The 17544-nt window shown below is 43.5% G+C and overlaps 1 protein-coding gene across 2 annotated transcripts in view; it reads left to right on the forward strand.

Moving 5' to 3' along the window:
- The window catches only part of LOC124802514 (UDP-glucose 4-epimerase), a 110902-nt gene that overhangs the window by 30055 nt on the left and 63303 nt on the right, over positions 1-17544 (forward strand). For both annotated transcript variants that reach the window (XM_047263351.1, XM_047263352.1), the window contains exon 3: positions 7723-7836. In XM_047263351.1, the coding sequence (XP_047119307.1) occupies positions 7723-7836 (114 nt within the window). The remainder of the gene's footprint in view (positions 1-7722; positions 7837-17544) is intronic.

Genomic DNA, 17544 nt, shown 5'->3' on the forward strand with positions numbered 1-17544 from the left:
GTTTTTTTTTCTTGACACCCGCCTCACTATGATACTGCACGGGCGCTGAAGACCTTGATGTCGTGCGCCCAGAAAACCCCTCTACTACTACTACTACTACTACTACTACTACTACAAAGCCTGAAGATATCAAGGACATCTGTATCACAAACGGAAATTTGGAGGAAGCTTCAACAATGAGCTAGTAGCTTCTGAGAAATGGTACTGGAAAATCAATATGCAGATGTGACGTAATTTCTGAAGCTTATGGCCACAGAAAATATTGTCGAGGCAGAGCTAAATGGTATTTTTGATGTAAGTGGCATTTAGACAACATCATTTCAATGACTTTGTCAATATTTTTCCAGTAACAGTGTTGTTTGCCAATGTTTGGTACAAACTGTGCCCAAATGGCATTGATGTTGCATCTGTAGTCACTTACATTTAAACATTGCAGAAATAACCACTCGTGTCTTGCCTGATTCTTAATGTATCAGAATGACACATTCGTACACTATAATTGCATACGTTATATTCTAATAAGATTTAATTTCTGGTTGATTAAATAACTTCTTATTGGGCTGCACCAGTTGAATATACTGTTTCATCTTGGGCTAAATGGGATCTTTAGGCACAAGTTTGGCAATTAAATTTGAGTTTACAGGGAAATTTTCCGTGGTGTCTTAACTACTGACAACTATTGAAAAACAAAAATTAACTGATGAGTCAAAGTTTATGTCTGGCATTGATGACAAATGTGAAGGAAAGTCTATGTTCACATTTTGTTCTGTGGACGTGAATATAATTTCTTAATCGTAATTCAACAGAAATAGCCTCCAGCACTGCAAACGTTGAGCTGTACATATAGGACCAGTATTGTTCAGTCCAAAGGTAACCACTAAAGGTTTGTGGCCTGCAAGGAGGATAAATTTATGTCCATAAATACAATCATCAAATTTCTTGGCTGCAAATATAATCACAAGAGCCTCCTTCTTGATCTGAGTGTAATTTCTTTGTGCCACTGTCGGAGTCTTTGAAGCAAACACAATTGGTTGTTCAAACCCATGACATTTATGTGACAGAGTGACACTTATGCAATAATCTGATGCATCCACAGCAGTTGTGAGCATTTTGCTTGAATCGAATGTTGGAAGACATTTGGAATCAAGCAGATAATTCGTTAAATGTGCGTTAGCATTCTCTGTCCCAGCTCCGTTTGGTGCTTTATCATAACAACTTCTTCAGTGGTTCACTAATGGAAGGTATATGAGGGAGAAACTTCTGATACTAATTTATTTGCTCTAATACAGAACATAATTGTGTGACATCTATGGGAGCTGGAAGGTTTTTAATGGTGTCAACATGTTGTGGCATTGGCTGTGTCATGAGCAATGTGACCCAAGTATTGAACTTCACTTTGAAATAAGATGCATGCCTTGTTGCATTTCAGATTGGCTGCTTTTAGAATTTTGGAAGCAGTTTCCAAATTCTGTAACAATTCCAGTGGAGTTGTGCTCGAGACAATTATGTCGTCAAGGTAGCTCACAGTGATCGGAACTTTCTGAATTAATTCTTCTAAATACTGCTGGACCAGTCTTTGTGCACTGGCTATTCCATAGAAGAATCTTTTGTAGTAGTAGAGACCAAATGTAGTATTTATCACCATAAATATCTGTGTGTCTTCATCCAAAGATATTTGTAAATAGGCTTCTTTAAGATCCAGCTAGGCAAAGTACATACCACCAGTTAATATGGACATCATTTCTTTCAGCTAGGGAATAGGATATGAATCAATAATAGAGATAATTGTCACTTTGAAATCTCCGCAGATGCAAAGTGAGCCATTTGGCTTCTGTAGAACTAAGATCCATTTTGCCCTTGGCTGCTTATTATGGCCTCAATTATATCATTCTGATCGAGATGGGAGAGTTCCTGCTTTATTTTATCTTTTAACACAAAAGGAATGTTGCGTGCTTTGCAAAACTGTGACAATGCCTTCAGCTTTAGTGAAATGTGTGCCTTGTAACTTTTGATACTGTTGTTGCTTCAGAAAAAAATATCATCATATTTTTGCAACAGCTAATTTAACTTGCCTTTCTGAATGTCAGGGCAAAAGTATAGATCAGGGTCAGCAGCAGCCACAGTTGTGCTTATCTACTGCCCATAGGTTGACAATACATCAGTTCACTTAGCCAGTGGGATGATTCTTCAATATAACCAATGAGAGACGAAAAGAGAGGCAATGTATTTATAGCACCATCTTCTTTGCTGTTTTTCAGTGTATCAGTGACTTTCAAAAGAAATAGTTTGTGATTATGGCAGCAAGTGCATAAAATGGACTGATTTAAGTGATTTAGTTCTGTACAGTGACATCGTCTGTTGGTGTATGTCTTATGGATTAAGTGCAGAGACATGAAAATATATCAAATGTGTTGGTGAATGTGCAAGCACACTGAGTAAGTGATTCAATGTTTTTTTAATCAGATCATGAGAGAAGGTAGGTGGATCAACATTTATTAATAATAGAGTTGCACATTCGATATGTTGAAAAACAATGATTCACTTACCTTGTCCCATGATTTACTTAAAAAACATTGATCCACTTACTCAGTGTGCTGACACAAAATGGCTCTGAGCACTATGGACTTAACTTTTGAGGTCATCAGTCCCCTAGTGTGCTGACACAGATTGAGTCCGTAGCAAAGCATAGCAGAAAAATATTTCGTTGCTTTTTTGAATATATCATGGGTTGCAATGCTGTCCTTGATTTGCGAGTCAAACAAGAAGCTATGAAATTTATAATCCGCATTTACAGCAATGTTTTACAATTTCTTCTGAATATATTACTTTGAAACACGTTGTCTGTCTTATTGGCTGAATAACACAAACAGCTGAAACACCTGCTTTTGTTCCCAGCATACATCACAGAAGTGCTGACAGCATTCCTGCACGAACCACATTAAGTACAACCCTGGCCTTATTCTAGACTTTTACCAAATGTCAATTTGAATTTGAGTTGTTTGCTCATGAGTGGTGAAGCCCAAAGCATTGAAGAGATCCAGTCCTAGAAGATTAGTTGCGTTATTTGAATTTACAGCTACAAATGTAGCCCATTTTGTAAATTGTTTGTACGTTATATCTGTTGAAAATTATCCTCTTACTGGAATCTTCTAATTACTGTAACTGAACAGTGAACTTTGAATATCTGTTAACTTCGGCATTCCAAACTTTTCGGTACGCCTGCAAATTAAAAATTGAAATTGATGACACTGTGTCAATTTGAAATTCACTTGGCATTTCGTTAACTCAAAGAGTCACAGATAACGACTTACTGATGCCAGATGTTTCACCTGTGAAAGTTTTTGAATTTGTCCATGTTTTGATCTATTTTTCACTTTTTATTTGTAACCATCACATGACACATGAGTGTCTGCTGTTTTTGTTGGTTGTGCTTCATTTTGTACACCTCACCTCTGTCTGCTCTTTTTACATTGAGTGGTCAGCACGGCTGATTGCCATGCAGGGCCCCGGGTTTGATTTCCAACTGGGTTAGAGATTTTATCTGCTCGGGAAATAAGTGTCATCATTGTCATAATCATCATCACCATCATAATCATAGATACCCAAGCCGCTGAAGTGGCATCAAGTAAAAAGATTTGCACTCGGTGGTCAAACAACCCTGTATGAGGTCTCCTGGCTAATAATGCCATACAATCATTTCATTTCACAGTAATTGCAGTATGTGTTGTGACAGGAAAAATGTTCTGTTTTGTGGTTTACACCACAGCATGAACAAGATCATAATTTTGTATGTATTTCTGAACTTGTTTACGAATGTTTCAGTCAAGTAGTATGCACTCCCAGTATCTTCTGGATCTGGCCCTACAGGTTGTATGACCATGCTGGAGGTTGATGTGTAATCTTTTGCACTGTATTGCTTCAGCAGATACGTGCTGTTCATATGCCCAGATTAGTGGCAAACAGTCTTGTAAAGACAGGTTTGTTAGACTAAGCAGGTCCTTCCTTACTTTGTCATGAGAGTGTGTGGTGAGCTGGTCACAAATTAGTGAGTCTGCATAATGTTTCGTACACTGATCATTTACACAATGAACTTTACATTCCCAAGTCAGGCCCTACAATTGAGTAATCCACTCTTTATAGTTTTGATTTGAATTATTGAAACATTGAAAAGATCATTATCTGACCGCAGCAGCAGCATGACCTTGCAAATCAAGATATTTGGCAAGCATGTCTTTAATTTCAGTTATGAAAATGTCACCAGTTCACAAGTAGGTGACAATTTCAGGATAAGTTGAAATATAAGGTCTGTTAGAAAAGTATTGAACCTTTTTTTCTGAAGACGTGATCCAAATGAATCTAGCATACTTGCATGAGCCAACCTTGAACTTTCACGTGCATGCATGAATTTTTTCCCACCGGACAAAAGCATCATTTGCTGGCAAGCAGTAGTTGAGTGAGGTAGTGTGTAATGGTTGTGTTGGTTTTTCATTGCAAAGGAAATGAAGGAAAAACTGTAGCAACACTACTGCATCAAATTTTGCCAGAAATTGGGTGACGGTCAGGTGGAAACAATTCAAAAGATTCAGACAACTTTCGGTGACGAAGCTATGGGCATCACACAGATTAGGGAGTGGTGCAGCTGGTTTAAAGACGGTTACGCATCGGTGGAGAGCAAGCCATGCTCCGATCGGCCATCAACATGCTGAAATGACCGGGTAATTGCCAAAGCGAATGCTGTGATGAAGGACCATCGTGTGACTATCAGAGAAATTGTGGAAGAGGTGGGCATCATCACCTTTTCAGTGCATTTCATTGTGATCATAGGTTTGGCCATGAAGAGAGTGTCAGCAAAATTCGTGCCAAAACTGCTGATGGCGGTGCAAGAGCAACTTCTTGTTGAAGTCTCACAGGACATTCTGGACTCCACAAACAGTGACCCGAACTTTGTGAACACCATAATCACTGGTGACGAGTCCTGAGTGCACAGGTATGACCTGGAAACCAAATCCCAGTCATCACAGTGGGAACATTCCTCATCACTGAGACCAAAGAAAGCCTGCCAAGTATGCAGCAATGTCAGAGTGATGCTGACTGATTCCTTTGACTCCTGTGATGTGGTGCACCATAAGTATGCACCACAGTGTCAAATACTCATCAAAGAAAACTACAGGGAAGTCCTCTTTGCCTCCATAATGCAGTGTGGCGCAAGAGACCAGACGTGCAGTCAACAGGAAATTGACGCTTCTATTGAAACAATGCTCCAGCACATTCCTCACACTTGTTTCAGACTTTTTCTGAGAAAAAACAGATTACTGTGTCTCAGCAGGTTCCTTACTCTCCTGATTTGGCCTCCTGTGACTTCTGGCTGGTCTCCAAACTCAAGATGCCATTGAAAGGTACATGACTTCAGACAAGAGAGGACATTATGGCAGCAATAACAGCTGAACTAAATTCCATTCCAAAAGAGGCTTTTTTGGCATGCTTCGAACAAGGCAGCACAGCTGGGAGAAGTGTGTGGAGTCCCAAGAGAACTACTTTGAAGGTGATTGGGTATCCAGCACTCCAGGTAAGCCAGGTTTCGTTTCCTGGCCAAAGGTGATTTTCGTTTCAGATCACCTGAAATCTAATGAGATAATCCTGCTCCAGATGCTGGATGTAGTTGTTCCAGGTCACAGCTTTCCAATCAGATGCTGTAAAGGGTGGTTGCAGCATGTTTAATTGAAGTGGTTGCTTGTGGCCTTCGTTATTGCTTTCTTCAAGTCTGGCCAAGCACACTGCTAAAGTCAAGACAGCGTAAGATGATCCCTGAAAGCTCACAGCACTATTACCAGCTTTCAGCTGTAAAGAGCTAATGGCTGCAGGCGAAAATGGTAACCATCTACAGAGCTGTGACAACACTGGAGCACTGCCATAGAGACGTTTGCAAAATTGCGTTACGTTATTGGTTGAGATAGGCCCACAAAGCTGCCACCTCTAGCCCACTGCAATTTTCAGAGATCAACTTGTGCCTGCTCAACCGTAGGAGTTCTTGGTTTGCTGACAGCTGTTGTAGTAAATTTAGCATTGTCTGTAGGACGAGTTCTGGTTGGGCCATGTCTCAGAAATGTGCTAAGAACAGTTTACAAAATTAATGGAAGTTTACCCTGGAAAGGAAACGGATTAGCAACCCTTGAATCTACTATGAACAGAATATTTTAAGCCATGCAGTGTTGCCACAAAAATGGTGAAATTGATCACAAACTCTAAGAAACAAGTGAAAATAAAAATTTTCATACCTAGTAATTTATCTCTTTTCTCTAGTATTGTTTTATTTTTACTTGTCACCCAGTAAAGAGAATGCTGTGTGTTTGCACTGTCTAGTTGTCAAAAATTTCTGATTTTTTAAATCCCACTCCCCCGCCAAATGTTGGATATTGGAGACAATTTGTCAACAATGTTTAAAGTTTGTCCTTGTTGCCAAAATGTTGTGAATGAAGTTAGTGAATGCTACTGTTATTTCAGGTGAAATGTCCAGTCCTGTAAAGGTGGCTGACTGTACAATTAAACACTTGTTTGAAAGGGTGGCATTATAACAGAAATGTGGCAACAGAATAACAAATAACCAATAACATTTATAAAGAGTATGTTACAACATAGTAGTTAGTTTGGGTACAATTTGGTGCATGGCACTTGATGTCCTAAACCTAATACAATGATATCCAAATAACTTTGCTGTCTCTTGGTAGTCTACCATATAGTCACTACAATGAGATGTAAATTGTGTAGACACTTTGTTAATGGTCTTAGTTCTCCATAAAAAGCAACTGCTAAGTCAGAAGGTGGTCTTCATAGAACTGTACAAAACTGGCTGCAGGCACTGAACTGAATTGTCTGACTGCTGGTTCAAAACATTATTTGTCTGCGACACGTATTTTGTGCCTGTCTGTCGAAGAATTTCTTTGTCTGCCAGTACAAGGCAGAAGCGATGTAGTCCATGGTTGACAGTGCTCTCTGTAGCAACTGATCACACTATTGGTGGGTGTAAATGATGCACTGAAGGAAGTGTCACTGAAGCAGAAAGAGATTGAGTGTTTGAGTGCGATCTGGAGAGCAGTGCGCAAAACTGGGAGGCACGAGACAAGTGTTGTGCCTGTGTGTTAGCGGCGTCTCATGGTACTTGTGTATATCTTGCTTAGTACAAAACAGATTCTGACATTGATTTTTTTTGTATTGATGTCCAGTGTGGACTGTAATTTAGATGCTTGTGTCCTCCGATACAAACATACTGATGCCGGCAGTGTGCTGATCCTGTAGTGTACAGCAGCCAGGTTAAGCAACCCAGATGTTTGCTTATTGAAGCTCATATTTACTGATGTCCATTTGGACATCTTTTTTCAGAGTAGAGTTACATTCCAAATTTAGAACTTTTTAAATTATTTATGCTTCTAAATTTGATATGTTATTGTACTGATATTTTACTTGGACTCTACTGTATAACTAATATTGCTAAGATGTCATGTACAATAATTCAGTTTTTTACATTTCCTGTACGTGCTAGTGGAAATTCCTGGTACATTTATCAGTATAATCTGTAGGATTTAGCAATATCATGTAATGTAAAATTTAATTACTAGCATGAGATGTATGATGAATTGGCTTGTAATTATAGGAGATTTAATTTTCACCCATTTTATTATCATGTGTAAGATACTGGAATTTAAAGATATTTTTATTGTGTTTCAGCATCCAATTTCCCTCGTTATGCACTTTGCAGCACTTAAGGCAGTTGGAGAGTCAGTGTCATTACCTCTTGCTTACTATAAAAACAATGTCAGTGGTTCAATCATTCTCCTTGAGGTATGTTATTTACCTACTAATTATGATTGGCTTGGCTTTGAAAATTCTCTTTTTGTGACACTTTATTCCTTTATAACTGTAGTGGATGTAATAAGCAATAACCAGGAAATGCTGTGTAACAGACCACCATGTAGCTGAAAGAATGGCTTATAGTTTCTCAAGGGAATCTCCGTTCAAGTGGCAAAAAATAGTCAGACACAATGAGTTTGGTAAGTCAGACTGGGGCATTGCCAATATTATGGATTAAACTGTAATTTGTGTTTGGAGGTAAGTCAGTCCTGTCCTCCCCGTTCTCCTCAATGTAATAGAACAAAAGAGTGAGAGAGTCCTGAAACATTTTGCCACTAATAACTGTTACCTAAATGGAAATATTGAAATGGAAACACACTTTACACGGATTTTTTAATAAGTTGCAAATAATGTGTGTTCAACATAGGCAATGAGGTTTGGCCAGTTACTCTTCCTAGCCGATTCCTCCTTTCCATCTTTTTGGCAGCTCCACGGTGCTGAATTTACAAATTATCTGGAACCTTTAAGAAAGCTGATCTTCCAGTTGTGGATGTTTTTCCACTAAGATTACTGCTTCAACCAGAGTAAAGGATAACTGCAAGATTCCATACAGAGAATGAAGCAGAATATGTTAGTGATGACAAAACAACCTCCTCTGGGCATTTATTGACTATCGCAGGCCGGCTGCTGTGGCCCAGTGGTTCTAGGTGCTTCAGTCCGGAACTGCGCTGCTGCTAGGGTCACAGGTTCGAATCCTGCCTCGGGCATGGATGTGTGTGATGTTCTTAGGTTAGTTAAGTGTAAGTTGTTCTAAATCTAGGGGACTGATGACCTCAGATGTTAAGTCACATAGTGCTTAGAGCCATTTGAATTTGACTATCACAGTCAGGGACACAGATAGCAGTGGATAGCTCCCTTTTTCATTGCCAATTTTAGACTGAGTGTACATTGCTTGGTCTTGCTTCATTATCTGTGTGCATTTGAATTCGCCTTTATAGGCACAAAATATTTAACATTGCATATTTCAGTTTGTCCTCTTTTAAAGCTGTTCACTACCATAAACTGTCAGACATTTCTGTTCTCTTACACACTACATTTTTGTAACTAATGGCTCAGTAGCTTTGCAGTTCTAAAATTAATTACAGTGTTGGTGGAATACAAATAATTTAAGGAGTAAAGGTAATAACTCACTACATAGTTGAGGTTCTGATTTTCGATAAGCAAATAAACAAGACTGTGATTAAAAATAAAATTGTATTGCAGTTGCAGGTCACACACAACTTTTTTATTATTGGCTTCATGCATTAGACATGAATGTCTTCAGAAATTTAGTATCTAGCGGCAACATACTAAATGTATCTCACTGTGTACAGTGGTGACATCAGACGTAAAATGACATTTTACATTTGGCCACCAAATTTCTGAAGATGCTTGCATCTGATGAGCAAAACCTGTAATAAAAGGAAGTTGTATGCAACTTGTGGCCGCTCCACAGTTTTATTCCTTATGGTCGCTGTTCCCTGCAGGTGATGCCTGCAAGATGTCAAATGTTGCTAGCTCCCAAACAGTTCTTCAGATCTATACACATACTCCTGTATGCCTACATTATCGTGACTGACAACATTTTGCGAGGACTGTAGCTCACCTGGATCAAGGGTTTGTGTCAGGTAGAGTGCTGTAACTGCAAGCGGAACGGTTGCGGGGTTGCCGGGAACTAAAGCGTGGTGGGACCAAACGGGAGCGGCCCGTGAACAAACAAAACGAAAGGGGAAGGACTTACATAAACAACGATGAATGACCTAGCAAGACCTAACGAACAACAACACGCAAATAGCAACGGAGTCACAAGTGAAACCTCACGAATCCACAGTGTCCACTCATACACGGAAACCAAGCAGACATGCTGTCTGTAGGCGAGATGTCGATAGACTAACGCGAATATCAGACTGCCTGCTGAGCAAGAGGCAGGCGCTTAAATACCTGATAGAGTACGTTGCTATTGACCGCTTGGACCACGTGCTCCACTGTGGCGCCCTCACATTATACGCGGGCTAGGAGTGCGCTCGTAGCCACGGCTTACAGCGCGATGGCTGGAGAGACCTCTAGTGGTAATCGAGGTCCATGGCATCTGGCACGTATTCAAAACCCGTGCACTTGGTACCAGATAGAGTGGGTGAGGAGAGAAAGTAGGCACATTGTCCTCCACCTCTCTTGTCGACAGCATCCAAACCTCTGTCCATGTCAAGCACAGTGCCTGCTACCGTCCTTTGCGTACTAAAATAGGGCCAACCTTTGTCAACACATTTGCAGTGATGGGAAATCTGCCCAGTGTGCTGAAAGCCTTACTAAGACTTCCAGTCAGGCAGACAGATTTCCCATACTCTATCCACCCCCAGGAACCAACTACAAAGGAGCATCTGCCTCACCACTCAGAATCATCCCAAACTGGAACAACTGAACCATATCCTCCACCAGGGCTTTGACTGCTTATCTCCACACCCAGAACAAGGAATATCCTGCCTACAATCCTCCCACCCTCCCAGAGTGGTATGTCACTACCCATCCAATCCTCCAATATCCTAGTCCATTCTTACATCACTCCCTCGCCTTGTGCTCTGTTGAGATGTATATAATTTCATCCTTACTGAAGATTTCCACAGAGGGGAGCATTAAACGAGTCTATAACCAATCTTTGTCAGCTGAGCCACAAATTTAATTCAGAGTTGGAAATTACATCAGATGGAGTTAGTAATTGATAAGTAGGTTCAGGTGCTCACTTTCCTCTTGGAGTCTCACAATACTTTACATATATATTCCAATTATGCTTTGCGTTAATGGTATATATCTGAGACTCGGCACCTCAGCTGTTTGGTGATCGTTACCTTTAGTCCATTAATTATTTATAAATACTGAAAACTGATTATCTTGTGGTAGATAGTTGAACAAGACTGTAATGTATATTGCTAAGATAATGATTTACATATCCTTCATTATTTAAATTTTTGAAATTAATTTATCACTTGTATTGCCTGTGGTTGAAATTAAATTCCACCAATTGAGACAGTGGATCTGATCTATGATAAGTGTCATTTATCTTAAAGCGATATACTCCACATAAAACTGTGTTTCAAATTTTAGCCTCAGATCTGACCCATAGCAAGTGTTGCATTGTAGCTACAAGCATTCTTGAAATAATTCTTCAGGTTCTCTGTAATTGTTTTATCATTTGAAGTGAGTCCCTGGTACGGTGCATTGAAAAATAAATTGTGTTAATGGTGGCAAATTAACTTTCCCTTATAACAATACAATGTGAATGCCATTGTGTCGTGTACAGTAACCTCAGATGCAAAATGATTAGCATTACAAAATCCCCCCAGGTGTTCTTTCGTGAGTTCATGTATGGGGCCCCAAGCTATTGCAGCCCATTCTTCCTTTCCTGTACCCCTCCCTTCCATTCCTTGCTCCTTCCCTGCTGCCTCCTCCTTCCCCTCTCTTGGCGTTCTTACTTATGTCGAGGTGGTGTCCACCTTGTTTACTGTATTCCTTCCGGTTTTGTTCTGCGTGCCTTTTCTTTCTCGTCTTTCCTTTTCAATGTTTTTGGTCCCCCTTTGGGGTTCAACCTCTGTTTCTAAATTTCCTCTCTGTAGTGTGAGCCATTTGGGGAAAAACTTCCTCCCTTGTGTCTGTGGTATGGATTCCTCCCTCCCTCCCACCCTCCCCCCTGCCCTTTCCCCTCCCCCCTGCCCTTTCCCCTCCCCCCTGCCCTTTCCCCTCACCCCTGCCCTTTTCCCTCCCCCCCTGCCCTTTCCCCTCCCCCTCCTTCTCTGTATCCCTACTCCACTGCCAAAGGTCACAAGCACCAATAGCCAGTCCATGTGGTGGGCCTGTTATGTATCCCTGACAACATAGGGATCACACTTCTTATATCTTGGCTTTTGCCTTCCCAAGTGTGCCTAGGAATGCTTGCTTGTCATTCTGGATCACCCATGAGGAGAGCCCCTGATCGAATTGGGTGATGTCAGGGTGGATGTGTTGCATATGAAATGTATCAAGTTCCAAAAATCTGACCATTCTTTTGTGGGCTTCTGTTTAATTGGTAATGGATCGTTGAATGCTACCTCTTCTGACCCCACAACCGTCCCTTCCCTTGCTACACACTGTGAGGAGGGCCAGGCTTGCCAGCTTGGGGTGAAACACTTTCCCCACTACCTGGTCTGTACTAGGATGGATAGGGACACATTCACCACCACAAAGCTGTTATATTTTGTGGAAAATATCTAAGAAAAGTTTGGCAAAGTGGAGTCTCTCAGTAAGGCACTGTCGGGTTCCATATTGATCAAAACTACTTCTGCCACCTGATCTGCAGCCCATCACGCTTTATCATCTTGGCGATTCCCCGGTGTCCATTACACCTTACCAGTCCTTAAATGTGGTTCAGGGACCTCATCCTTCAAACTGATAAGGAACTCCATGCCAATCTGGAATGATGAGGTGTTCGTTTCATTCATTGTGTGCAGAAAGGTCATAAGGACAATTGCCTAGATACAATGCCGTTATTGTGGATTTTTAGGGATATATCCTCCCAGAGAAGGTCAAGGTTACATGTTACCCGTGTGTTGTGAAGCCACGCGTTCCACCACCCATGAGTTGCTTTCGGTGCTTGTGTTTTGGGCACATGTATTCCCAATATATGGAGGACCCTTTGTGCTGTGAATGTGGACACACACTCCATGAGGGGAGCACTGTGTTCCCCCAACTACGTCCATTAATTGTCATGACCATCACTCTCCACACTGACCAGATTGCCTGGCGTACAAGAAAGAAAAGAAGACACAAGAGTATAAGTCCCTTGATCGTTTAGCTTACACTGAGGCTCGTCAGAAATATGATAGACTTCATCTTGTGTCGATGACTTCTACTTTTGCCTTTGTTACATTCTTTCCCCCTCCTCCCTCTTCCTTACTGCAGTCCTGTGCCCCCCTCATCTCCCACTCCCCCACGTTTCCCATGCCCTCCCCTCGAGATACTCCTCCATACCCTGCCCTCCTCAACATATGAAAGAAGAAGAAGAAATGTAAGTCTCGAGACAAGGCTTGCCCACTGGAGGTGCTATCCCCCCCCCCCCCCCCCCCTCGCAACCTGAGTGTGACCTCTTATTTACAGCCGGCCGCGGTGGTCTAGCGGTTCTAGGCGCGCAGTCCGGAACCGCGCGACTGCTACGGTCGCATGTTCGAATCCTGCCTCGGGCATGGATGTGTGTGATGTTCTTAGGTTAGTTAGGTTTAAGTAGTTCTAAGTTCTAGGGGACTGATGACCACAGTAGTTAAGTCCCATAGGGCTCAGAGCCATTTGAACCATTTTTTTCTTATTTACAGATGTCACCCCATCCTCATGATTGATGGTGACCTGCCAGTGTGATTGGCTCCAGCCTGTTCGCCTCCCATTTGGATACCCACTCCATGATTATTCAGTGGAACTGCAATGGCTACTACTGTCACATCCCAGAGTTGCAGTTCCTTATTGCCTTTTACTCGGCAGCTTCTGTTATTCTCCAAAATCTCATTTTACTGATGCTCACTAACCGACCGTTCATGTGTTCTGTGCTTTGTTGGAACTGGGTTGGCCCTTTAAGGGCTTCCAGTGGCATTTACATGTTGGTACATACAGATATTGTTATTACATGGATCCCACTTCATACCAAATTGGAAGCAGTTGTCGTCTGTGTCCAATTGGAGTCCGTAATCTCTATCTCCCTCCTGACAGGCCACCTATGTCTGCTGCCCTGCTGTCTTGTCTGGGGTTCCTCATGGACCCATTTCTTGCGGATGGCGACCGGTGCCTTCTTAATGATGGTTCCCCTACTCATTTTAGTGCCATGTATGCAACTTCCCTGCCACTGATCTTTCACTTTCTTCCCTTTCTCTCCTCTCTTCGTTTTGCTGGTTGCCACATTATGACTGCTGTGATAGTGACCACTTCCTGTTGATTCTCTCATTCCCTTCCCACCATCCGATGACCAGGTTACCCTGCTGGGCTTTACATCATGCTGATTGGCCTGTATATACCTCCGAAGTCATATTTACACATTATTTCCCAAGTTGTATTGATGAAGTCGTCCGTGATCTTTGAACTAGGTACAGGGAATTATTTTCCACCAGGATCTTCTTCTCCAAACTGATGAGGAGCTCTGTGCAAACCTCGAGCGACAAGGAGTCCGATTTATCCGTCATGTACATCTAAGCCCTAAAAACAATAGCACCGATACAGGTGCCTTTATCCTGGCCTTTGAGGGGGATGCCCTCTCAGCAAAGGTAGAGGTGATGGTGTATCGGTGTGATGTAAAACCTTACATTCCACCACCAATGAGATGCTTCAAATGCTTATGGTTTGGACACATGTCTTCCCGCTGCACCAATGATCCCCTCTGTGTTGACTGTGGGCACCCCCTCCATGAGGGGAGTGCCTGTGCTCCACTGCCAGCGTGTGTAAATTGTAATGTGCAACATCCTCCATGCTCGCCAGCATGCCCAGTGTATTTGGAAGAATGACGAATTCAAGAGTACAAGATCATAGATTGACTTACGTACACCGAGGCTTGTCAAATGTATCAACGCCTCCATTCCGTGCATATAACTTCTACCTTTGCTTCAGTCATGTCTTATTCCCCGTCGACCCCCTCCTCTTCCCAGCACCAACCCATTCTCCCCACACCTTCAGCCTCATCCTCACTCTCCCATTCTTACTCCCCCTCCCCCTCCCCCTCGTCAACAGTACCCATACCCACCCCTTCAGGTGCTGTTCCCCCTCCTCTGCCGGAGAAGTGCTCCCCTTCTTCGGTAGCCGCCGGTACTGGAGCTTCCTCCCAGGACACCTCTTCCCAGCACTCCCCTGAAAGACGATATGCTGTTGCACATCGGCCGTGCGATCCGCGACCAGTGGACGCTAAGATTACCAGGTGTAATTCCATGCCTGAGCTCGCTGCAATGTGCCCTTCTCTTTCTTCACAAAAGAAGAAGCAGAAACACAAGAACAAGAGCAAGGCCCCTCCGGTACTGCCTTGTCTTCCTCCAGCCGATGATCCAACAGGGTCTGACCCCACCTATATGGACATTACCCCATCCTTATCGGTGACGGACGGCGACTCGGTGGCGTGACCGGCTCCGGTTCGTTTGCTTCCCATTTGGACTCCAGCCTGAGAATCCTCCAGTGGCATTGTAATGGCTATTTGCGTCATCTCCCAGAGTTGCAGCCCCTTCTTTCCTCCTACTCTGCTGCTTGCATTGCTCTCTAGGGGACCCATTTTATCAATCCTTACTCACCCACCCTTCGTGGGTTCCATGCTTTTTGTCGAAACTGAATTGGCCCCTTGCGGGCTTCTGGTGATGTTTGCACCGTGGTCCTCAAGGACATTGTTAGTAAACGGGTTCCCCTCCATACCACTCTGGAAGCCATTGCTGTCAGTCCATCTGGCCACTCGAACCACAATCTCTACCTCCTGCCTGACAAGTCACCCACATCCCTTGCCTTAACAACCCTTCTTCAACAACTCCCTTCTCCCTTCATGCTTCTAGGGGACTTTATTGCCCACAACCCTCTTTGCCCTGGGCAGGACAGTTGAAGCTGTTCTGGCAGAGCTTGACCTCTGTCTCCTAAACACCAGCACTTCCACACACTTTAGTGTGGCGCACAGCACTTTCCCTGCCATTGACCTCTCCATCTGCAGTCCCGGCCTTCTTCCCTCCATTCAGTTGGGATGTCCACAATGACTTATGTGACAGCGATCATTACCCAATTGTTTTGACCTTTGTTCAGTGGCTGCCATAGGTCCGCACCCCCCTCTTCACAAGTCTGGGCGAAACTCGGGCAAATTTTTGGCCATCGTCCTACCGCCAGCATTGCAGGAATTTTTGAGCGTGGTGTTATCCTTACCCATCCGGACTTTGTTGCAGAGCATTTTGCTCAACACTTTGCCTAAGCCTCTGCATCGACTCAGTATCCACCCACGTTCCTCCTCCTGAAAGAGGGCTCAGAATGACTACCTTTGTCTTTCGTTTCTTGCTGCTTGTAGCCTTAAAATGCCCCATTCAGCGAGTGGGAATCCGCCAGTGCCCTCGCCCTTTGTCCTGACACGGCTCCTGCACCGGATTGGATACATAACCAAATGCTCCAACACTTATCGGTGGCTGGCCACTGTCGTATACTGACCCTTTTCAACCATCTGTGGAGTTAGGGGGTATTTCCTACCCAGTGGCAGGAAAGCATTGTTATTCTGGTGTTGGCGCCTGGGAAGCCACCTCTTCAGTTGGATAGCTACTGTCCAAGTAGCCTTACCAACACCCTCTGCATGCTCCTTGAATGCATGGTGAGTCTTGCGGCTGTTTTGGATCCTTGAATCCCACGACCTTGTGTCATTGACACAAGGTGGTTTTCGCAGTGGCCACTGCACGGTGGATAACTTAGTCCACCTGGAGTCTGCTATGTGGTTGGTTTTTGCCCATTGGCAACACTTTCTTGCAGTCTTTGACCTGCATAAAGCCTACGACACCACCTGTCGCCACCACATCCTCACCACCCTTCACGAATGGGGCCTTCATGGTGCTCTGCCCGTTTTTATATGTAACTTTCTTTCTTGTCACTCTTTCCGGGTCCAAGTTGGTTGCTCCTAGAGCACTTCCCATCAGCAAGAAAATAGGGTTCCACAGGGTTCCGTGTTGAGCATCCCTTTCTTTCTCGTTGCCATTAACAGACCGGTGGCTGCTGCTGGGCCGACAGTGTCCCCCTCTTTGTATGCTGATGATTTTTGTATCTACATCGCTTCCTCCATCATGGGTGCTGCAGAACGCCATCTACAGGGGGGGCAGTCTATCAGGCACAATCATGGGCTCTCTCCCATGGTTTTCAGTTTTCGGTGGCTAAGTCTTCTGTCATGCATTTCTGCCGTCGCTGTACATTCCGTCCCCATCCGGACATGTTCCTCGATGGCCAATCCCTCGAGATGGTGGACATCCATCACTTCTTGGGTCTGGTCTTCAATGTCCGGTTGACATGGCTCCCTCATCTTCGCCAGCTGAAGAGAACATGCTTGTTACATCTCAGTGTTCTTAGATGTCTGTGCAATACCGCCTGGGGTGCAGACCGCTCTATTCTCCTGTGATTGTACAAAGCACTAGTCCAGTCTCGTTTAGACTACTTAGACTACAGGAGTCCTGCCTATGGTTCTTTGTCACCTTCGACATTGCAGATACTAGACCCCATCTACCATTGTGGGGTACGACTTGCGACTGGTGCCTTCCGGACTAGCCCCTTGATTAGCCTTCTCACAGAAGCAGGGATTTCACCACTGCGAGTTTTGCGCCAACAACAGCTGATACCTTATGCGCTCCGCATTTGCTGCACTCCAAAGCACCATAATTATGGTCTCCTTAACCCGACATGAAGATCAACCTCCTGCGACGGTGGCCACGATGTGGGCTTACCATGGCTGCCCGCATTCAGTCACTCTTTTTCTGAGCTCTGACACTTCCCTTTACTGCTTCTTTTCTCTGCTTACGCAAGTACCCCTCTGTGTTGCATCTCTCGGCCAAAGCTGTCTTGATGTCTCCATCAATTCAAAGGATTCTATCCCTCCAGAGGCCCTTCGCCACCAATTCTACTGTTTCCTCAGTTCATTCCAGGGTTCAGAAGTGATTTCTACTGATT

Source organism: Schistocerca piceifrons, chromosome 6 (genome assembly GCF_021461385.2).
Source record: "Schistocerca piceifrons isolate TAMUIC-IGC-003096 chromosome 6, iqSchPice1.1, whole genome shotgun sequence".
Classification (NCBI taxonomy): Eukaryota; Metazoa; Arthropoda; class Insecta; order Orthoptera; family Acrididae; genus Schistocerca; species Schistocerca piceifrons.